The following is a 24714-nucleotide window of genomic DNA, read 5'->3' as shown; positions in this document are numbered from 1 at the left end:
CCCCGAACCCCCCCCCCCCCCCCACAGAAAAGTGCATTTTAACTGCAAAAGAAAAGGGGAAGCGAAGGAATTCAGGGGTCCCAAAAGACACCACTCATGTAGGGGGAGGGGCGTCTAAAACAGAAGAGGAAAAAGCGTTTCATTAAAACACAGAAGAAGAAGAATCAGAAGATAAGGCGATGAGTGTGAAGCCACTGATAAATGTCATTTATGTTTATAGCACCTTTCACTTTACAGCCTAAGAAATCATAAAAAAAAAATGGAGGTTTGTGGTGAAGGAGGATGCGCTAAAAAGAAGAATTTCATGAGCTGCACCGCCACCACCACCCCACAAAAGGCAAAGGGGCAGGCAGCAGATCCAATGGCGGCATCTCCAGGATTCACTTTCCATCTCCACTTCCCCAGGGTGCGACACGCCGGTGTCCTTAATCACTGAGCTCGCGGGCCGCAGCTCATTTTTAATAAAGAGAAATTAGAGAGTCGTACCCTGACAATTACATTAGATTTACAGCACACGTGTAATTAGAGAGTACGCCACACTAAATTTAGGGACGCGGGCTGACACAAGTGACAAGCTTTAATAATCAAAGCATTTCTCGTTTTGGTTTTTTAATCTCCACGGTTGGCCTTAAACAAACGTAATCATTTTCCTTAGTAGTTGTCAGCGGAGACTCGCCACGGCTTTATTGAGCACATCACCCAGCTATCTGATCTTCCAAAGATCATCGAGACCCTCGTCACGTCTGTCACGCAGCACATTCATATTCGTCTGACGTCATCCCGTTTGATTGCTCGGCCGACTGGGAGGACGTTGCCTACCCTTCAAAATCAGAGTCTTGTCCTCTTTTATTAAGTCCTGCTTTATCTAAATGGTGGGAAGGGGATTCTGTCTTTTATGATTATTGTTATCACCTAGCAGTTCACCTCCACTCCGAGTTCGGCTTAGGTTCCCAGAGACGCAGGTGACAGTGTGCCTGATCCTTATCGTTATTACCGCCCATTCCCCCATTGTTTTGTTCTCATTTGTCTCCTTCTCTTTAAATTATGTTTATACGGACAAAACAAAAAGATCACAAGATCAGCAGTGAGAAAGAGAAAATGGAGGCACTCGAGAAGGAGAGACCACAGACAAACATTGACGAAGCTCAGCTGAGGAAGCTTTGGGCACAATGACAACACAAATCACACCAGGACATCATCACTCTGAGCTTAAATGGAAAGCAGATGCTGAAGATGAAGTCGTAAAAAAATGTGACCAGAAGATCGATTTGATCTGACTACGAAAACGAAATTGTAGTTGATAGAATGGAGCAGAAATTCGGTGAGCCGGAAATCTTATTAGCAAAACAACTGCCCAGAATTCTTTATGGAATCATCAGGAAGTGCACTGCCATCATCTTTATACTGTCGCAGACTTCACGTAACTGTTGACTTCTGGTCGATTTCCACTTGTAACCATCCACAAATGGCAGCGCCCATAGAAAACAACGTGGCCTCAATAAAAGGACGATAAATATTTTTAATAAGAAAATGATAATGAAAAAAAAATCATCCATCCATCTATCTAACCTGCTTACCTTGCGGCACAATCATGGGGCAGCTGGGGGCCAGCATTCATAGGGAAAAAGGCAAGAACCATTGCCGGACAGGGCTTGGTATCAAATAAAAATTCAGCAAACTTAACAACTGTCGATATTTCACAGGAAATACCATAAAAAACAAAGACCAAATAAACACAAGTCAGTCACAACATTCATTGTCCTGCTGAAGAAGATTAACTGCACGTGTGTGATGTGCCCCGGAGCTTCTGAGGCACAGGGTGTCGAGATCTTAGTGAGTTTTGTTATTCGTTTGGAATTTTTATTGTTAGTTCTTCACTGCCATTTTGTTTATTGATCGCCACCTTTTGGTAGTTTTGGTAATTAGGTTTGCGTTGCCACATTACAATGGTGCCAGGAAGCACGTCTTCTGTTTTAGACCACATGACACCTGAACCATGGTGAAGATCATAAAGAAAAAAAAATGTCGATAATAGTCAGAGTTGAAAATAAAGTAAACGTTTTGTTTGGTTCATTAGTGTTAAGAGGGCATGTCTTCTAAAAGTGCGAAATTTGACAAATGTATGAGATTCATTCCAACTCGATTTGAGTGGACACGTCTAAAAAGTTTGGGTACCGTCAACCTGAGATTGTCCTACCAGCCGAGTTGCGCGTTTCAGTCCCCACTGACCAATCAGGAGGCGACTCCAAGTTGATGTTGTTACAAGTGGGGGATGCGTGAGGAGAAGCCAAACAACAGATCCATTCACGGTGTGTATCTCGAGTTAGTGCACATCGACTGGAAACAGGCCTTGAGTGATGATGCCAGGCTTTGGTCCTGTGCCAAGTGAGGTACTGGCGCTCAGCTTAGGCCCTTTCATTTTCTGAACCTGCTTATTCCAATTGAGAGTCATGGGGAGCCAAAGCCTATCTTGATGGCATCAGGCACAAGGTCGGAGTTAACTGAGGGCAGGAGAGGGTGCCAGTCTACTGCAGGGGACTCACAGTGAGTCGACTTAGAGTTGCCATATCCTGAACAGCTTTAAAATGATGGCAGAAGAAAAGCAGTAATCAGAAGGCACAGAGGTAACGTGCCAACCGTGCCCTGAAATCCCAGCCTGTCTCCAGTGTGCTGTAAGCCCAATTTTGTGAGAAAAGCAAAGTAGCACTGTGGATTAGACAAGCAGCGGGCAACTCGGAGAGCGGCACCATTAAGGCCCAGGTGGGCGCCGCTAGCACTCAGCTTCTCAGTTTGACCCCTACAACTTACTGTGTGGCTCGTGTTGCTTTCTCGGCAGCAATTCGAGAAATGAGCTGCTCACTTCTCACTTCTTGGCTATCAACATCCAAGCTGTCTGCAAGGCAAAGACCCATTAAGCTGTTACAATACAAACTGCCTGAAATTAGGCCAAAATGGGGGGAAATTAGTGCCCACCGCTACTGCAGCCATTACATCAGGCCACCTGCGACCTGAAGGGTCAAAGCAAAGAAAACATTCCTCCTTCCTGTGGCTCAAAGATGGCGCACCCTACCAGAGTTTCTTCATCGGAAAATGTCTGTCTGGACTCGTTGTCAAGCTGGTCTGCACCGGTTTATTGGACATCCAGCTGCCTGTAGTCGGCTTTGGTTCGGGGTGCTGGAAATCATTGGCTCAGGGGATTCGTCAGAAGAGAAATCACATGGTCCAATGAGATCCACACCTTTGATAGGCCGGTGAGGTGCAGGCACAACTAGATTGGCATTGGAGTTTGTAGTCTTCACTCCCTGCTGCCTCAGACTTGAAATGAATATTTCTAATTTGACTGAACAAGAGACGCCAATCTAAAACCCACCTGCCTCCCCTGTATATTTTTCCTTGATATTCTGATGTCCTTTGGTTATGTTTGCTTAATGACGGGTTTTTATTTGTGTCGACTCAAGAGCTGATGTTACTTTCACAGTTCGTTTTTCAGTAAAATGCCGATTTCTAATATTTGTTGTTTACCACTCTGCTATTTTGACGTTGGTCATGTGGCCGTGTTTGTCGTAGTGAGGATGCCACAGGATGTGGCGTATGAATGCTGTGACCTAAACCCTTGTTCAAATGCATCAGTGGGTACTCCAACATTTTTGCACGTCTTAGAAATAGTTGGTTTCGGTTTTGATCGCCATGTGCGTTTATTTTTTTTATTACAGTGGGAAGAGCACCGAGATGGGAGAGACACGGGAATAGTGTGTGTGCGCTACACAGACGATCAATGAGAGCTTTCAGCTGCTCGCTGCTACGCAGGCCATCCTTTGACCGTTGACGGTCTCCACGATTACGAGATTTCCGGTACTCCGGCCACATTCACACTGCAGTGACCTGAAGGCCTCTACCTGCTGCTTCATATGTTTGAGACGGCAGTCGTGTCAGTGACTCATTTTACTGCTCAATTCAAGTTCCTTCATATTAAGGACATCCGTGTATTGTCTGTAAAAAGGGCAGACAGTCCAAAAATCAAAGAGTAAGGAGCGGGAGGAAGAATGGAGTCAAAGGGCAAAACGGTAAATCAAAAGAGAGAAAACCATTCAGGAAAACCGTAAAGCAAAATCCAAAGTCAAAGTCAAGGCTTGGTCTAATGCCGGATACTGGGGAGCGTTTTAGGGTGAACTTCATACCAACATCGCCGCACCATCCCGATGCATCCTGGGATACAATGCCATAGAAATGGCAGACGGAAAGCCTGCCAACCAATGGCACCTATGGACAAAACAAAATGGCGTGAAATAAAAGTGAACTACTAAATGGAGGTTCTAAAATAACAAAAGGGTTGGAAAATCTAGGGGTAAAAGAAAAAAATCCAAACGACACCAACGACTTCTTCTGGGAAGGCTGGAAAAATTAAAATTATTATTAAAAAAAAAAGTCATCCCTGTTGGTGTAGAGAGTAACCTGAGTTAAAGTCATTAAGAATGGGCTGACTGAGAGATGGCTTTGGTTTTGGTAATGGAGGACCTTCTTCGAGGAGCTGACCCCGCTCTGCTTAACACCACGTCGACGTTCTCTGAGCAGGCGTGCGGTGATTTCATCCTCGGCTCTACCTTTTGTAGAATGAGCCGGAGCCTCGGCTGAGGATGTGACCGCCGTGATCTACGCTGACCATCAGCCCTGTTGTCTGTCTGCCCAGAGCACACACACACCGATGGCCGGTCTGTCACTCTGGGCTTCACCAGTCCTTTTGAAGGACATCTACTGAGAAACGGCTGAAGGTTTCAGGAGACAAGCATGGAAGCACCGGCCTTGGGTGGTCAGGTCTTCCATTTTCAGCTCCCCAGGAAGAGGAGACAACGTGAAAGATGGCCTCTCCATTAGATGGCCACAACATGAGCAAAAGCCTGCCGCGCCCAGGGCTCTTTGAGGACACTCCAGCCGGCTTTACTTGACTTTCTGTAATTAAGGATGAAGTGTAAATCAAGCGGTGGCATTCCTGAAAGCGAAGAGCCGAGGGGACGGCCAGGGGGCTGCCTGCACGCCTAATGGCAAAGGCTGCAGAGATAATGAAGGCCGCTTTTATGGTGCTTGGACGCATTGCTTATTGCCGATGACAGCACAGCACCTTCCACTGCAAAAATAATTAACCATTTTATGAGAATAAGAAGTACCTCTGATTAACTCCACGACTCATAAAAAAAAGCTCCCGCCGGAGGCTCTGATGTCTCAGCTTTCAACAAAAGTGCTTTGGGTGGGCTGAGTAAAGGAACTGCACAAGTGAGGAGGTGCAACCAAAGTGGGCTTCCACATAATCCATGCATCCTTTAAGCCAAAAATAACGGGTGCAAATATAGCGTCCCGAGTGAGCCCCTCCATGGAATCTGCTGGGAAGGTGCTATAAAAATGAAGTGTGCTGGGATTCTCTTACACTGTGGAAGGTGCTATTAAATGATCTTTTAAAATATAAAATATTATGTAATAGAAGCCGATTACACTCTCTTGTGTGCATTTGGCATTAATGTCTATAATGGCACCATCTGTTAGTATTAATATGTAATGCATGTTTCATTTTTCATTCCAACAGATGGTACACTGCAAACCTTAGCACTGTGATTGAGAATCCTATAGAGAATGAGGCAGCAGACAAACGAACACCATAACTTAATAGTATACAGATATTTAAGGGAATTCTGGATATAATGTTAGTTTGTAGTTTAAGAATAATTTCCATCCATCCATCCATCCATTATCCAACCCGCTACATCCTAACTACAGGGTCACGGGGGTCTGCTGGAGCCAATCCCAGCCAACACAGGACAGGAAACAAACCCCGGGCAGGGCGCCAGCCCACTGCAGTTAAGAATAATTGAAATAAGTTAAATATTTATATAGTTATGATGTAACACCATCTTTAGTTTTTGACGGGAGACGCATGTGCATGAAGAAGAATGCACGACATGTGTAATGTTCCCCGAGTTACAGTGTAGGCACTGTCTGGGGGTCCGATGTTGTGGATAATTCCTGGTGTTGTACGTAAACAGAAATCTTTTTTGAAAATTGTCTACCTGGTTAAAGAGACGTGGCTTAAGGTTATACGCAGATCTTCAAGTTCTGGTTGGTGTTTTTTATTTTTGGCGACCGATCGGTTTAACTTTCGTCATTCAAGCTTGAAGGTCTTATCCATGTTTGGGGGGATTGTTGTTTGTTTGTTATTTATTTATTTATTTTTTCTTGATTTCCCCTTGGGGACATATAAAGTCTAAGCATTTATCTAACATTGTGTTTCTCTTCTGCTCTTTGGTTTTCAGTTTTGGCTTTCATGGATTTGGTGGCTCTGTGGCTAAGATTGGTATCTGAGAGGTGGCCCGTTCAAATCCTGTTACTGCCAGAAGGCCAGACCTTCCTCTGATGGGCCCTTGCTCAAGACCCTTAACCTGAAAAATGTTCCAGGGGTGCTGACCAATGGCTGACCTTGCACTCTGACTCCCAAAGATCATGTAAAAGGGCAATTTCCCCAAAGTATATCAAATCAAATCAAGAAATTAAAAGACTTTGGCTTTGTTTTCATGGGCCAGAGGTTTCTATGGTTCTCGCTCTGTCCCTTTCTGGATATTTTAGACTACAAAGCCTCTTCCCCACTATTGAGCCTGCATCTTACGTTTGGGGCCAGGCTGCTTTGGAGTGGTGAGGCCTGCACTTTTACATTAGAGCTTTAGGAGACTGTGAGTCCCACTTCCACTTTCTGAAGCCTTTCACCTTTATTTCTAGAAACACAGCGATATGTCATTTTCTTCTCAAAGATATGCATGTGAGGACAAACGGTGGCTCTAAGCTGGTCTGGCATGTGACGGTGTATAGGAATGGGCCATGAAACCAACTGGTGGCTCATGCAGTGTTGGTGATGTGCATCAGCCTGCCCAATCCTGAACTCCATAAAGGAGATAACAATGGAAGGCGTTTATGAGAAACTACAGAGAAATAATATACGTCACAGAAGGAGTGAGCAGATTTCAGCTTCTCTTGTCACTGGGGTGACACAAACATGACACGTCCCTACTCGAAAGTTAGCACAGAATATTGGGATGTGGGACGGGGTGGGGGGGGGGGGGTGCGGAAATATAGCTATACAAATATAGCACACTTTCCACGTGGTGCTCGAGTCTTCAATTTAGAAAATATTACAATCAATAAAGCCCACCATCGGGAACTTCAAATATCCCTTCTGGGTCCGCAGCCTCACAGATGGAGGGAGAAACTGGGGTACTGTACATGTGGCAGGTTTTACAGGATCAGCCGAGGGGGTCACCAAATGCAATGTGTTCAGGCGATGGCTTGTCAGAAGGGCGGCCTCTGCAATCATCAGCATGAGCTCTCATGACCACAATCGGCCGGCACGCCATTTGTGTGACAGCTCCATAGAGAAGCAAACTGGTGTGGCTGCTGAAGAGACCACCAAAAAAAATCAAAATAGATCCACTGGCCTTGTGTTTGGTGTTAGCAGCAGTGAGAAGAACTTGCTCAGAACTGAAACAATGGTGAAGAGCTAATAATGTAGATCTGTCGACCTGTCTATTATATAGTGCCTTTCATGTCTGTCTGTCTGCCTATCTATTATCCTGCCAACTATACCAAAACTAACTATCTATCTATCTAATCCTGCCAACTATACTCTATCTATCTATCATATAGTCTCTCTATTATATAAAAAATGCTGATTTTCTCAGAGAGATACTTTCAAGTCCCTTGAGATGAGACTTAGTGCCAAGAGATTTAACCACGCAAATAAAAGACAAAGAATAGATGACAAAGTAGAACGTCATAAAGTGGTTTCTGAAACGTTGGTGCAATACACACTCAGAGCAGGTTAGAGATAATGAAAGTACTAAAATTCAAAAGTCTCAAAAAAATGATTGTAAAGATCACATTAGAGCCAACAAAACAGAACAGCGAAAAGAGATTGAATACAGTCAACCCTCGATATACGACCAGCCTGACATGCGAACAACTTGTTTTACAACCAAAATGTTTGTTTTGAATTACGACCAACGTCTTGCGTTACGACCCGAATGTGGTCACGTGTATCCGCTTGTGCGATTGTGAACAAACAGCCGAGAGCATTTGTAAGCGTCAGTCAGAGCCCAGATACGTGTGTTTGTGGATATAATTTTGGTCAGTGCAGTGATTTATATCATTTATTTCGATAATTGCTATCAAAATGGCCCCAAAAAAGCTAGAAAAGAAGCTAAGGAAGGAAGAGAAGGTAATGAAGGTAAAGAAAACGATCACAATCGAAACGAAGAAGGAAATTGTGCGGAAACATGAGAGTGACGTTCGTGTGACTGATCTCGTGAATATGTACAACATGTCGAAATCCACCATCTCGACAATTTTACAAAGAAAAGATTTGTATAAGGAGGCTCCTTCCAAACAATAACCACCTTCAATTTCATTCTCGTCCTCTTCCCTTCCTGCAAGCCAAAGATGTCAACTTAAATGGCGAGTACAGTATGAAATTGTTGTTTCTGGTAGGCTAGGCACTTTTTAGATAGATAGATAGATAGATAGATAGATAGATAGATAGATAGATAGATAGATAGATAGATAGATAGATAGATAGATAGATAGATAGATAGATACTTTATTAATCCCAATGGAAATTCACAAAAATAAAGTGATAGGAGTGATCAATAAAAAAGAGACAAATAAAAGTAAAAAAATAAAGAAGTACACGGAATATAATATATATACTTTTTGGTTAGTACATTAGAAAAACTTGGTGTTTTTGGTAAATTATGCACATTATACAACCCTTTTTTATTATGAAAATGTTAAGTAAGTGTTGCTGTGGGAGGTTCAGAATGCATTATGGGTATTTCCATTATTTCTTATGGGAAAAATAGTCTGGACTTACAACCAACTTGAGTTACAACCAGCCCTCACGAACAAATTGAGTTCATAAGTCAAGGGTCTGCAGTATATTGTTTGGATTTAAACCTTAAGTCAGAGACTTGTAGATCGCCTAATTCGTGTTGCCATCAGGGAAAAGTCGTGTTTCTTCCCAATGAAGAGGCGTATCTGCAAGAATTAAAAGATTTGTTGTTTGGTGAAAGTGAAGTCCACAAACACGAGCGGCAGAGACGCAATGTGGCAGGTGCGTAGCGCAGGCCTTGGGGATGGCGAGCGAAGCCTCCTAGTATTATATATGTTCTGCCCAACTCACTAAATAACTTTATTTAAAGAAATTTAAGTATCAGCACAAGCAGAAGGTGTCCATGAAGAGCCCACAGGTTGCTCAGAGCGATTGAGACGTGGCGCCTGACAACCTGGCACTTTTGCTATTCCTGTTGTTTCCCCCAGATAATTAAACAGTGCATCCCAGGAGACCTAGAACTTTATCTGCTTTTAGCATCTTATTTTCACCACACACACACACACACGACACACTTTATAGACACTCAAGCGTGAAAGGAGTGAAGCTGCTGAATGGCCCTCTAATAACAACATGAAAAGAAGAAGAGCAACTGTGTTTAGATATTAAATGGGCTGCCTGGTGAAGCGATGTGGGGAGGCCCTCCTGTATGATGTATTAAACTTACTATTAAATATAAGGCCATATACGAAGGGGGCGATGCCTCCAAAAAGAAGTCTCAAGGAAGCTCCACATTAAAGGTCTGATACAGCGCGCCTATGACACACGCATGTGTGATGTGACAAAAGTGCTTAAGGAACTATGAAGGGTGCTGTTTAAACAGAGTAGACAGACAGATGTGAAAGGCACTATATAATAGATCGATGGACACTGTATCCGTCATCTGCTGATCATTAAACCTGGCCGCCAGCTTGCAGAGCTCCCTGAGATTTTCAAACACAATTTGAGTGGCGGCCATGGGGGATGCTAAGGATGATGAAGCACTCAGGCAGGTCTGACTTGATACTAGATAGACAGATAAGTGTGAAAGGCACTATATAATGGATAAATAGAAGTGAAAGGTGCTATATACAGTAATAGATAGAGAGATAGAGACAGACCGACAGACATTCTTTAGGGGGTCTTTTTGGCCACTATCAGGTTTCTTTCTATATGGCCGCTGAACCTGCGCGTCACGAGTGTCGTGTAATTCTGGGATGTCGGTGATGTGCACACTTTGATAGCTCCTTTCTCTCTCCAATCACTTAGTGCATTGTATAAATCCTTTTTTTTTTTTTTCCTGCATGCCACTATGGAATGAAACGCATGCATTCGTAAACCACTTTTTTATGCCTAAAAACAGAAAAAAAAGGTGTTTGTCAGTAAATCATTTCTTGTCATTCCCAGGATATCAAACCAGTTGTATATACACGTTTTTCGAGTTAAACAAACCAACATCTGGAGTGAGTCATTTACACGTCTGCTTCTGCACAGTTTCTTTCTACAAATCTCCAAGTAGGCATTTCAGGTTGGGCTCTGACATCCCAGCAATCTCCAGAGTGTGAGGCTGGCACACTTTTGGGCATTGCTGGGACTGCTGCCACCATTCCCCAGATCCTGGTGTTCCTTCGGCATATACACACGTCACACATATATGTTTAATGTAGGATGTCTACAGAGACACACTGTTAAAGTTTCATTTTTGTTAGTTTTACACATTCAAAGGAAGGTAAAGGAAAGTAAACAAGTTTTCCATAAGGGAAAAGAAAGTAAAAACACAAACAAATAATCAAAAAATCCAAGGAACAAGAGCAATAACAATCTGCTGGTGAACATTTGAAAGAGGTTATAGAAACAAAATTGAAGGAATATTAAAACAAAAGAAAAACAAAATTAAAAATCAAAAATTGGAAAAGCAAAGAATCACAAAGAGGGGTAGAGGTGGCTGTGATTGAGGTAGGCCCAGGTAAGCTGGAACTGGTTGCCATGGAGACATGAGAGTTAGAGAGGAGCTGATTGGATGGCAGGTTCGAGTACGGACACACGGAAGCACCCAATGGTTGGTTGGAGGAGGTAAAGAGAGGATTCTTTTGCCTTTTATAAATTATTATTACTTTCTTTTTTTTTTTTTTTTTTTTAAAAAAAAAAAAACTGTCTCACCCTAAAGGAAGCAAAGAAAAGGGAAAAAGGGGAAGAGAGTGAAAGAGAAAGAGCAAAAAGAGAGAAAACAGCAAAGAGAGAGACAACACGCTGGAAAAAACAACAATCATAATAGAAGTAGTAATAATAATAATAATAATAATAATAGTAATAATAATAATACTACGGAGATCAGAACGTGGAGAGGTTCGTTACAGAGGTCAGGAGATGTGTCCCATGTAGGTTAATAAGAAATTAGGAAGTGAAGGCGGGAGGAACAATGATGGCTGCAGCCTTATCAAGTTTTTTGATGTGAAATTACTGCAAGGGTTGGTTTTGGAGAGGAAGCTTGTAAAGTTGTGAGCAAAGACACAAATAGATAAACACAGGAGACGTCCGCGTCTATCTATCTGTGTCCATCTTGAAATACAGAGAGAGAGAGAGAGGGAGAGGGAGGTCAATGTGCAGTACATACATGTCAGCATGAGCCTCCTTGGGAATTTCGTTTTTTTAAAGCTAATTATTCTTTTCTACATGACGCCAGAGAGAGAAAGAGGGAAGAAGAGAAAGCTGGGAAAAGAGAGAAGGAGAGAGAGAGAGAGAGAGAGGAAGAGGAAGAGATAAGGGGAGGGAGGGGAGTAGACATTAAACATGAGCACAAAACAAGGTGCTGGGATTAGGGGGGTCTGTGGTTGTTATGTTCATTGTGGTCTTTACCTTTTTGGTCCACTTCTACTCAAGCATCGGAAAAAAAAGAGAGAGAGAGAGAGAAGAGAGAAAAAGAAAAAATAAAATGAAAGAAAAAACAAGTGCAAGGAAAAAAGAGAAAAGAGATTAAACCGTCTGTCTCCCTTGGCTTTCCTTTCTTTGATTTTTGTTTTCCTTTCTTACTCTTGGTTTCAACTTTTGACCATTCTTGCTTCTTTGAGTTTCAATTTTTGTTTTTTTTTTCGATTCCCTTTACCCATCCCCTCCCACCTCCGCAGCGCTGTCAGCTCTTGCTCGTCCATCCGAGGTGACCGCATGAGCTTATCTGCCTGACCCAGGGCTGGGTGAGCCGGTATGTGGGTACCTAGCGCCCACCCGCCCCCATACTTCATACATACACAGGGACGTGTCTATGGGAGGAAAAAACAGAAGAAGAGAAAGAAGATGGAAGGACAGAGAAAGAGAGAAGTGGAGGAGGAGGAGAAGAAGAAGAAGAAAAGCAGAGGAGCAAGTGAGAGAGAAAAAGAGAAAGTCAAAGAGATCCTCTGTGATCGCAATCTGAAAAGCTCAGTGTCACCGCAGTGTCACATCGACCAACCTGCTGTCATAAAGGGAGGGAAGTAAATCAACATCATTTAGTCAGCGCTTCGCTTTAATTGTCCCATTTTCATGATAAACATTTGCCACTCACTCACTCGTCAGGTTTCAGGACCAGGACTCCGGGGTCTGCCAGAGTTCCTAGAAGATTCGTAAATAAACGTGTTATTCCTTGCACTTCACACACGCAGGCATAGGGCCATCCAGTGCACCCGCCCAGAGCTCCAGGATTTGCCAGTCTGCACACATGTGCAGGTAACCACGCTGTATATACACTCACAACGATCAGGCAATCCCATCATCCTGTTCATCCATCCAATCAGTGATTCAGTCGTTCTGCACAAAAGGAAAACAAAATCTGGTTACTCAGTAAATTCATAAAGCCAATCAAATTAAGCAGCACAGTTCATCAACCAATAAGCCTCATCCATCACCCGCGCAAGTCGACAGTTTGGGATGATCATGTGGCTTTCCTCCTGCCCATTTTGGGATTTCTTTTAGTGTTTCCTGCACCCACACTATCCATTTTTGTGTAATCCAGAGGGCATTAGGACCAAGTATCATTTATTGGGGGTGGGGGGGGGGGGGGGGGGGGTGTTACAGATGCTGGATAATTAAGATGATTTCTGAATATAGAGGACACTGAGCAATTATTTACACATTTACTTTTAGTAGCTTTGACGAATGCAATGTATTATTCATTCAAAATGCTGCTGTAAGAATCCTTACCACATAACCCCTGTCCTCGAATCCTTACAATGGCTGCCAGCTAAGTTTTGAGCCGATCTGAAAATCCTTCTTCTTACATTTAAAGCTTTAAATAGACGAGGCTCTGCTTCAGTGGTGGCATAAACATTTCAGAACTGCGTGGGCCTAAATTTGTAAAAGTAGGCCTAATATTGTTGTTCATTTTACAAATCCAGTCATTCTGACATAAATGGGGGCATCATGGTGGTTGTGGTTGCATCTACTTTGAATGTGTTTTTGTTGATTGAAATCCTGTCACAAGTGTTTGCTTCTGAAAGCAAATCATCTGACTACCACTTAATGATCTTCATGTGCGCCGTATGATTGACTCTGTCCTCCAGGGAGTTACCCCTCCGTATCAGTGCAGCCCCCTATGTGGGTCACTCACTTCTTGGGGTTTGCTGTAATGGCAGCTGAGCGTATGTGTAATTTCTTTTTACAAGTTGCAGCAAAGCCAAATGGCTAAAAGAAACAACAAATAAACCGGAATTAGCAGCATGAGAAAGAGAAACTGGTGAACGCATATTCCACGTTTGAAACCACGCTTCCCAAAGTTTAATCAACGCCCAGCTACACCTCCATGTTTTGCAAAAAATCAGATGTCCTGCATATACAGTGTACATCCTGAACTCCATCCATACACTTGATCTGTTGTACCAATTAACCGAAAAGCCGCAGGGAAAGTCGGACAAATCAGCCTGCTGAGTCGTTGGCTCACCCATATTTGACGAACCACCGTTAAGCCCTCAGTGTCTGCCCATGGCGGCTCTTGAGTCTTTCACACACTCACTAGTAGTGGTGTTGGTAGCAGTTGGTAGAAGATTTTGAAATCGTATTTGTCACCTGGCAGTCTGACGATGTGATGTTCCTAGCAAGGGAGCAGCCTGTATGAGGAGGTCCCCCCCCAAACCTGAGATGCAGCACAGCAGGCGAGAAGTCAGGACTCGCATGGGAGCTCACATGTGGGAGAGATTGGCCAGTTTGGTAAATACATAATTCCTGAAACGTGTCTCTGTTGGAATTTGTGAATGTATGAAAAAGTGGAGAAATGTGAGCGGCAAATATTTTCGTCCCCAGAAGAGGAGTGGTGGTTCTGGACCGCCACGTTTTAACAGATCACTCACTTTTCTTGTGTGTTACAAACACTGCCAACCAGTGTTCAGCTATGGCATGGCGCAATGCAGATGGCATCGCCTCCGTGCGGAGGTATAAATCAGCCTTTGCCTCTACTGTAGCAGTGGCACTCGAAATGTGGCCTCGATAATATGTACAGCGTCCATCTGCTGTAGGACTTTAGAGAACCACAAGCGGTGCCTCGAACCTGCCAACAAAAGTACAAAATGCGCCATCACAATCAGCAGCCACAAATACAAGGTGGTCTCTAAATGATCAGGGTCTGCCATTTTTCTTCTCACTTTGTCTTTCTTGTGCTTTGCAGTAATTACATTGTTGTTGTGACCACACTCGACGCGTGAATCATTTTTTTGCCTCGGATGCATTCATAATTTTAAGGTTGTGTTATAGGACATCATTTAGCAATAACGAATTTAATGTGAGAACGTTAATCAAGCGATTGTACCCTACTGGATCACTTTTCAGAATTTGCCCATCTATAACATCTCGGTCGTCTGCAGGTCCCCAGTCAGATTTTCTGCCACCGCGGTGCACAAGTCTCTAATTATCCGACTTTTCTCTTTTTTTTGATAATGCTGCCGTATGGCTAAGATGGCTACCAGGGGACATATGGAACAATGAAAGCTGATGCTTTGACATTATTAAGAAGTGCTATAGACTCTCACATTTTTACAGGGTAAGCAAGTTTTGTCACCAAATATTTTACTAAATTACTATAAAATGATTTAATTGGCCTTTTCTCGGGAACTTTTGCACACTAAACAATATCTGATGAATGTTGCTCAGTTAATTGCGTTTTTTTTTCAGAATAAAAACCTCCTCGGGAGACGTTTCCATTGAAGACCCCTTTTTATTTCACGATCATAAAATGACATTTTTAATTTCACTTTCATTTGCAGCCTACAAGGCTTCATTTAAGACTCTGGAATTGAGATTTTCAGAGTTTAATAATGAAAGATGGCAGCAGACGTATGTGAGGGGTTAAGTAATGTTAAAAAAAATAATAAAATAAAGTGCAGCAGAATTCATTAATCGCGTCTCTAAAATCGACGACGAGTACACAAGGCCACCCGCCACTGATCTCCACAGACAAGAAAGGATTTACAAACCAAATTCAGTTTAAAGGCCACAACAGAAAGCAAGCAACTGCTACTTAAGTGATGCCATCGTGTTGTGTTGTGAACCCGAAGAAACGACTGAACACATAAGACGGAGGTCAGGAATACCGGGGTGCAAATCAGCAACTGAAAGGATCAAACAGTTTTGTATGTAGAGCACTGATGTCATTGCAGTGTTAGGCAGAGGAGGCTTGAATTCAAGAATTTTTAATTAAATACATAAACGAGTTGGATAAGCTGTGAAAGAGGAAGGTAGAAAAGCTGCAGGCTCTGATAGTCTGACAGCATAATATTATTAAAAAAAAAAAAAAGTCAAACGTTTGGTTAAATTGCAGCTCCTAACTGAAAGAAGCAGCGTCCTGCAGACCCATCTCCCTACTAAATACCGTGAAGTGGATCAGTTCATCTTTTTTTTCTTAGGCGTTTCTTAATCAAATGGAACTTTTTTTTTTCAGATGACCATAACGTAAAACAGTTCTCAGTGTTTTGGAAGAGCATGGATGCAAAGACTAAAACTGTAAAAACTGAAAGAGACGAACAAGGCGTATAAGACAAATCTCCAGTGTGAATTGTAGGGCGTATGAGAACATGAGGGCAACCATTAAGAAAGACATCAGGGAGGCTAAAAGACAAAGACAAATATGGCAGATAAGGCCCCAGATGACCCGGACAGATTCTTTCAGTATTTTAGTAGTAAAAGAACAGTCAAGGAGGAGGTGAAGTGTATCAGGAATAGTAAAGGGGAATTAAAATGTACATACAGTGAAATAATGGACGCTCTAAACTTGTCTTCACAGTTGAGGAAGTAGAAAACCTCCCAGTGGTATCAGGGATTATTGAGGGGGTAGTGAGGGATTTAGGAATTGCAGAGAGGGGTTAAATAGGCTGAAGTCAAACAGATCGCTAGGACCAGACAATATTTACCCTTGGGTTCTCCCAGGAGACTAGCGAGTACCGATATGAACCCTTACCACATTTTTAGGAAGACACTGAGGAAATTCTGAAGGACTGGAAAATGGCAGATATTATCCTGTTATATACAAAGGGTGACCAGGCAGATCCAAGCAACTATAGGACAGTAAGCTGGCTTTGGATAGGGATTTAAGTTTGATTAAATATTATATTATTTTAATTATTATTTATTTGTATAGGAATATAACTAACAAGCTGGTTAAGTGTGCAGATGATACCAAGATTGGTGGATTGGCAGATAACTGAGAATCCATTGAATCATCACCGAGGAACTTGGAGAGCATACTGGCTTGGGCAGATTTGTGGATGAAGAAATGTCAGTAAATGTAAAAGTGTTACTTGTAGGAGGTTAGAATACACAATGGGAGGTCTGAAAATCGAAAGTACACCCCGTGAGAAGGACTTAGGAGTCATTGTGGACTTGACGCTATCAACTGCCAGACAGTGTTCAGAAGCCATCAAGAAGGCTAACAGAATATCAAGTTATATAGCGCCTTGACATGCCGAGTACAAGTCACAGGAGGTTCTGCTCAGTAACTTTATAACACACCGGTGAGGCCTCATCAGGAGTCCTGGGTGCAGTTTGGGTCTCCAGGCTACAGAAAGGACATAGCAGCTCTAGAAAAAGTCCAGAGAAGAGCAACTAGGCTGACTCTGGGACTGCAGGGTATGAGTGATGAGGAAAAATTAAAAGAGCTGAGCCTTTACTAAGATGAAGTTTACAATCATGAAGGGAATTAGTCCAGTGGAATGAGACGGTGACTTTAAAATGACCTCATCAAGAACACGGGGACACCGTTGGAAACTTGTGAAGGGGAAATTTCACAAAAACATCAGGAAGTGTATCTTTACACAAAGAACGATAGACACATGCAATAAGTGACCAAGCAGACTGGAAGACCTTGGGGACCTTCAAAACTCGACTTGATGTGGACAGGACGAGTGAGCTTTATTGGGCTGAATGGCCCGTTCTCATCCAGATTGTTTTAATGTTCATTCGAGGGTTTCCAAGGCAGGCAATCCATTTCTGATACTAATGTCTTGAAACAAAGCTTACTTTTGCTTTTCCAAATTATTTTGTGCTGTTTTGGCAGCCATTTTGATTCTTTACGGGCACTGCCATCTCCTGCTGTCAGGGCAGTGACCTGTGTTGCTAAGGGGCACGTCTTCAGAGGTCATGACCTTTCAGTAGCAATTCAGAACAATTTCTCATCCGAGTTTACGGATAAATCCTACCTGTGTGTGTATTTAGTTACAACTCCCTTTGTGCTTTGGGTGTTGACGTGATATTTTGATTTTTGCTGAACGTCTTGGTTTAGTCGCCTGTGTTACTCCAGGTACCTGACCTTTGGCTCTGTTCTGTCCTGCATTCTCATTAAATATTCTCTGCTTTGCACTACGCTGAATATTAAACACTGATATGTACATTTATATTTTGTTTTTTAACTTTTATTTAATTTTCTGGAATGAGTTGTGTGTATAAAATCAAACCTATTACAGATTTGGGGGCTGCCGAATCCCTTCCCAGTGTTACTTTCTCGATCTAAATTTGTTTTCAAGTAGTGTAAAGTTACTCGCATCTTTTGTGGATGCCTTCTTGGTTTTTGTGGTGCAGTTAGTATAGAATTAGTGCAAGTCATGACGTCACAGTGGCAGAAGAGCTCCTGGTCATCGGAGATTTGGATAACGCTAGTAAAACATTGTGCCTACAGTCATTCTGGATGGGTCTGCCTGTCATTTAATATTTAAATAAAGATCTCTCGTGCAACAAATTAAAAATAAGTATATATCACCGGGCTCACTCCTGTCACCTGTGGACATTTTGTTGAGCCACCAGTCGTGTTCTGGTCACGCAAGTCCGTACTTTTCCAGTTATGATGACGATCCTGTCGACTGTAATCCTAAAGATGCAACAGAGACAGAAAAGACATTTGAAACTCCGTCACGCTCGGAGAGCAAGTCCTTGGTGGGAATCGACAAACACAAAAGGGTGGCTGCTAAATGATGACGGTTTGGCTTCCCGGGCGGGGAGATGTGCACGACGGTGCAATTTAGCGTGTCTCAAATAGAAAGCACGTCACGTTTTTAATAAGGACACTGCGCTCCTCCACGGTGAAATAAACGAGAGGTATAAACAGAACACACGTACTGTGAAAAAGAGCAGCGGTAAACGTGGAAGTGTGAATGAGCCTGTAGGGGGCAGTATGCCATCTTATCTACCCCTAAAACTCCTTTTCAGTCACTTTAACGTTTCAAAATCGCCTGTGAGACAAATTTCAGTGTCGCTGTCTCGCTCCTCACTAGCTGGAGTGGGTGTCCTTCCTCATCTTTGTAAATGTTTGGTTCATCTGACCCCTTGAGCAGACGCCGTGATGGGCCGACATGAGTGGTCAGGCCCCTTAACATTTACTTATCTGGCTAACGCCTTTATTCAAGGCAACTTACAACATTTATGATACAATTGGTGACATTTCTTTTCGGCAGGCAGGTCAGGTGACCGTGTCAGTAAGGGGATTTGAACCCACAACCTCAGGGTTTGAAGGCCAAAGCCTTAACCACTAGGCCCAGTGCCCAGTGCTACCGGGAGAAGTTCCAACTCGCCACATCCAAGAACTGGAAAATGTGGATAAAGAAAATGGGAGATTGGAGTCGCACGTTGACGTCTCTACGGTATGCAGTAAATCCTCGCTCCCACTCCAACAGGTTCACCCATTTTGTGACATCTACGGATTACTTGCTGACACGCGCAGTAGAAAAAATCTGCCAAGTGGGCTACTGCGAAAGAGTGACACGAGGTCTGTCAGTCTGCGCTTCACCGAATGGATCAACGAATGTCTACACGGCACCGAGAGGCCTGCGTAAGCCGCTGAACCCCATCCATGTTGGGGTCTTACAGTTGTTCCCACAAATGAGGAATTGCCAGTAAATGCGGGTTGCAAGCTCACACCACTTAGGTCCCTGTCCTTTGTACACCCCTGGCCGTCACTACTCCAGACTGAAAGGTTTAGTGAGGTCCTCGGACCGGCCGGCTGCAATTTGAATTTGACCAGAGGGGAAGAAGAAGTCGTAACACGGTCTCTGTAGGTGAACTGGTCGGCCCTGCCGACATCCCCTAACCCTAACCTCATTATGCTTCAGTATCCTCGGTTTCCATATACACTCAATTCTCATTATCCACCGAGGTTACGTTCCTGAAAAAGCTCATGGACAACGAGAACTGACTGAATATGTAATCCCGTGTCGTAATCCGTTTTAATCTGAACATTTCAGCAGCACCAGGTTCACAGATCAGCACTTGCAAATGTCACCTCCTTCTTCAGATTGTCTGTGCTTTGTGGGAGGGCAATGCTAATCGCTCTCAACTGTTCCCATCTGTTTGTTTCATTCTCATTTCTATTCACGCATTAAAATTAAAATGGCTCCTCAAAGAAGCTGTCATTTGTTTGTCACAATGACTGCCGAGTTGCTGAGGCAGCACCAGCACGCTCTCCCTTTAAATGTGTGTAAAGAATTAAAACAAAGTAAAGTCGAGTCCCCGAGTGGCGCGCTTCACGCAAATGGCGCCGCTTAAATGTCACAAGTGGGCGTGTCGCGTTTAATTAAGCTGAAAACTGCCGAGAGCCGAACATTAAATTTTCTTTTTCCAAACCAAAGCACATTGCAGGACCTGAAGGGGACACCAGCTGGACGCTTCTTTGTCACGCGGTGCTCAGGGGCCAGAAAATGAAGCTGGAAGTGACATCAGCCTTCTTTTTCTGCCTCTTCCATTAATTAGGTGCCCTTCTCTTGCCCAAAGGGTACCCTGCATCTCCCTGGCAGTGCACTCACCCTGCCCCTGCAGAAATTGTTTTGTTTGTCACGTCTGCCATCCTTGATGAGCACCTTTACCTTATGTGGGGTGCTGCCGCCCCTGTCCACATGGCTGCTTGTGGGACAACCGGGGCGGCTTGAAGCATTTAAAGCAGCAGATCTCGGCTGGCATGAGCCAAAAGAGAACCTTGTGTGTCGCTGCACCTGAGATCATGTTGGGCCCCTGGTGACTCCCGCGGGTCTGCCTGCCCACTCATCACTTCAATAGTTTAACCGAGTCTCGGAGTGAGTGCTTTTGTTCCAGAAATATTTATTTGAAACCTTTGCTTTTCTATTACTCGAGACTCCCCAGGTGATTTGTCAAAGAAATCGTTAGCACGATGTGCGGCAGACGAGCGGCTCTGTTACTGCTCTGCTAAACGTCCTCAGCGTGTGAGTGGAGAGGCGCTGATGCCACCCGGCACATGGCGACTCCTCGGCCTTCTATTCACTCCATGTGGCGCTCACTCGGCACCTCGGCACAGTCGCTTGGTACGCAGCGGGCCTGACCACGTTACTGGCCGGCCAAATGTCAAGTGGAGTTTATTTCAGCACAGCCGAGCACATTTGCTGCATTATTTATTCATTAGAGGAGGGCAGGAAATCAGACTGCGCTTTTCTGATGCAAAACCTGAAATACAAAGGGAACCTCTGGGAAGAAATTATGAAGGAGAAGACAGACGAGAGGTGAGAGCCGGCAAATAGGCCAGTCAGCCAGCACACTCCAGGTGTGCAAGAACTGAGACCATCGGAGCAGGACGCAGAAGGCATTACCGACCAGTGGGGGGCGCAAAACAAGCCTCACACTTTAACATCCTCCTGGTGCACACACTGGGCTGAAAACATCTGGTGGGCTTCACATTCAAGATGGTGGCATGAGAGAACAAGATAAAGAGGAGAAAAAGATACAGTGAATAGGAAAAAAGAGATAGAGAGACAAAAGTGAAAGGCACTATATAATGATAGATAGATAGATAGATAGATAGATAGATAGATAGATAGATAGATAGATAGATAGATAGATAGATAGATAGATAGATAGATAGATAGATAGATAGATAGAGTGCATCCGGAAAGTATTCCCAGCGCTTCATCACTTTTTCCACATTTTCTTATGTTACAGCCTTATTCCAAAATGGATTAAATTCATTTTTTTCCTCAGAATTCTACACTCAACACCCCATAATGACAACGTGAAAAAAGTTTACTTGAGGTTTTTGCAAATTTATTAAAAATAAAAAACATTGAGAAATCCCATGTCCATAAGTATTCACAGCCTTTGCCATGAAGCTCAAAATTGAGCTCAGGTGCCTCCTGTTTCCCCTGATCATCCTTGAGATGTTTCTGCAGCTTCATTGGAGTCCACCTGTGGTAAATTCAGTTGACTGGACCTGATTTGGAAAGGCACACACCTGTCTATAGAAGGTCCCACAGTTGGCAGTTCATGTCAGAGCACAAACCAACCATGAAGTCAAAGGAATTGTCTGTAGACCTCCGAGACAGGATTGTCTCGAGGCACAAATCTGGGGAAGGTTACAGAAAAATTTCTGCTGCTTTGAAGGTCCCAATGAGCACAGTGGCCTCCATCATCTGTAAGTGGAAGAAGTTCGAAATCACCAGGACTCTTCCTGGAGCTGGCCAGCCATCTAAACTGAGCAATCGGGGGAGAAGGGCCTTAGTCAGGGAGGTGACCAAGAACGCGATGGTCACTCTGTCAGAGCTCCAGAGGTCCTCTGTGGAGAGAGGAGAACCTTCCAGAAGGACAACCATATCTGCAGCAATCCACCAATCAAGCCTGTATGGTAGAGTGGCCAGACGGAAGCCACTCCTTAGTAAAAGGCACATGGCAGCCCACCTGGAGTTTGCCAAAAGGCACCTGAAGGACTCTCAGACCATGAGAAAGAAAATTCTCTGGTCTGATGAGACAAAGATTGAACTCTTTGGTGTGAATGCCAGACGTCACGTTTGGAGGAAACCTGGCACCATCCGTACAGTGAAGCATGGTGGTGGCAGCATCATGCTGTGGGACTGGGAGACTAGTCAGGACAAAGGGAAAGATGACTGCAGCAATGTACAGAGACATCCTGGATGAAAACCTTCTCCAGAGCGCTCTTGACCTCAGACTGGGGTGACGGTTCATCTTTCAGCAGGACAACGACCCTAAGCACACAACCAAGATATCAAAGGAGTGGCTTCAGGACAACTCTGTGAATGTCCTTGAGTGGCCCAGCCAGAGCCCAGACTTGAATCTGATTGAACATCTCTAGAGAGATCTTAAAATGGCTGTGCACCGACGCTTCCCATCCAACCTGATGGAGCTTGAGAGGTGCTGCAAAGAGGAATGGGCCAAACTGGCCAAGGATAGGTGTGCCAAGCTTGTGGCATCATATTCAACAAGACTTGAGGCTGGAATTGCTGCCAAAGGGGCATTGACAAAGTATTGAGCAAAGGCTGTGAATACTTATGGACATGGGATTTCTCAGTTTTTTTATTTTTAAGAAATTTGCAAAAATCTCAAGTAAACTTTTTTCACGTTGTCATTATGGGGTGTTGTGTGTAGAATTCTGAGGAAAAAAATGAATTGAATCCATTTTGGAATAAGGCTGTAACATAACAAAATGTGGACAAAGTGATGAAGCGCTGGGAATACTCTCCAGATGCGCTGTAAATCTGTTTATAACTGGTACGTTTAACACTTCTGCCCCCATTTTTGAGACCAGGAATAAACTGTACATAAATATCAAATTCCATGAACATCTATAAAGCGGGTATGCTGGTATCCCAGGACCTGAGTTTGAGAGCCTCGTAGTCAGACGCTCAAGGTGACAGTCCATGGGCTCCAGTGACATTAGCACTTAACTCTATTGGCCTTTTCTATTGTTAGGTTATGGTGATAGTTGTGTGTGCCATCTGTTGGAATGAGAAATACAATTCATCTAAATAGTGGCCTTGAAGTGGGCATGTGGAGTGTGATGCCTCAGCTCTGCCCTGTTCACTCCCTGATTCATCCCGGACTGAGCCCACTCTTAAGGCTGCCTGACCTCCCACAACACGTCTCAAACTGCCACATGTGGGGGGCAGAGAGCGCATATCCCCTCCAGAGCGAGGCTGTGGGCCACTTCACATATGAGGTCCATTCTTGGGCGCTCCTCCAAAGCCACTTTAATGATTCCAGCATTCCAACAGCGGATTGCACTTGTGGGCAGGCGGGCAGGTGAGGGGGAATCTGTAAACCTGTACCCTTTTGACAGACCCTCTTCTGCTGTCACATATATGGGGGGGGCACTGATCAAGCACGTCTTCTAAAACAGCAATTTAATGCAAAGATTCCTCATGTTCTTTTAACAAGCCTGGCCTGGATGAAGGCAGCAGCCAGTAAATGGTTTAGCGATAAATAATTTACAGAAGTGCGCCTCCGTCCTCCACCCGTCACTTGGCATGAGCTCACCTCAAGGTGGCCGCCAGAGTTTCTAGCTGATTTCCCAACAGTGGAGAAGAGGAAAGGAGGATGAAAACGCAGGAAAAGTGCTAGTGTCCATCTCGGTGTTTCTCTACACGTACGTCTCTGTAAAGCTGCCGAAGCTTTATGACGAATCAAATAAATGAAACTGGCATCAGCTGCCAAGGGGCAGCGAGAAGGAGGAGAGTCTGGAAGATTACTGGAGCGACAGAAACGGTGCCATTTGATAAGCGCGTAGAATTTAAATACATCTGCAAGACACCAAGAGCGCAATTAAATAAGCACAACTGCCTTACAAAGCTCTGGAGACGGGCAGACATAGAGTATGTGGTGGCGGTGCTGCTGTAAGAAACCACCTGATGTCCTGCGGCAGACACCCACCTTAGGTGACATGACAGTCATCACCATTGGGGTCTGGACACTCGGGCAGGGCGGACGGCTAAGAAGCAACCATCCACTACTAGGGGACTGGAGGGGAAAAAAAATTGATAGTTAAGTCAAAGTCAGATCACATGACAGTCGATGTCAGGTCACGTGACTTCTAGTCGGTGGGGATGTCAAAGGTGACGAGTGCGGATGCTGACCTCATCACCTGATGTCCGATTGTTTTGTGCATCAATCGTTCAGGACAGAATCGCGATGCTTCTGAACGCCGAGTCACATTTTCCAGCGATTTTCAGTTGTTGTGGACGTCAGTTAAATAAGGTTAGGGACTCCCGTGACACCAGACAACCCCAGCGACTCCCACGGGGAGACCCCAACTCTTCACCTTGTCCCGTCACGACGTATGTAAGTGAAAAATCGGGATGGATCAAGATGCATCGATAATCGCTTTACAATTCCATGGTGGCACCCTGATCTGCAATCGCATTGAATTGTGAGCCCCCCGCCAATCCCCACTCCGGTCCCCCATGGTCTCTGCCGGGATGGCTGGCACTGCATACCACTCTGTGTGGCACTTGTTATTTGGCATCGCGAGCCACACGATGGCTTAGCCCCGGATTTCTGCAACCTTCGTCCCCAGCTTATCGTCTGCTGATTCTCAGGGTGAAGCAGACTTTCTGCCCACATGTGGACCACAGCAGCCATTG

At 44.1% G+C, this 24714-nt stretch overlaps 1 protein-coding gene across 5 annotated transcripts in view; it reads right to left on the bottom strand.

Moving 5' to 3' along the window:
* The window catches only part of adgrl1a (adhesion G protein-coupled receptor L1a), a 332245-nt gene that overhangs the window by 121093 nt on the left and 186438 nt on the right, over positions 1–24714 (bottom strand). For 4 of the 5 annotated variants that reach the window (XM_051920528.1, XM_051920529.1, XM_028823930.2 and 1 more), the window contains exon 5: positions 11756–11770. The exons of the other annotated variant lie outside the window; for it this stretch is intronic. In XM_051920528.1, coding sequence (XP_051776488.1) covers positions 11756–11770 — 15 coding nt within the window. The remainder of the gene's footprint in view (positions 1–11755; positions 11771–24714) is intronic. 5 annotated transcript variants of the gene reach the window in all.

Source organism: Erpetoichthys calabaricus, chromosome 17 (assembly GCF_900747795.2).
Source record: "Erpetoichthys calabaricus chromosome 17, fErpCal1.3, whole genome shotgun sequence".
NCBI lineage: Eukaryota > Metazoa > Chordata > Cladistia > Polypteriformes > Polypteridae > Erpetoichthys > Erpetoichthys calabaricus.
The sequence above is the reverse complement of the archived record's forward strand: the minus strand, read 5'-3'. Positions and strand labels throughout refer to the sequence as shown.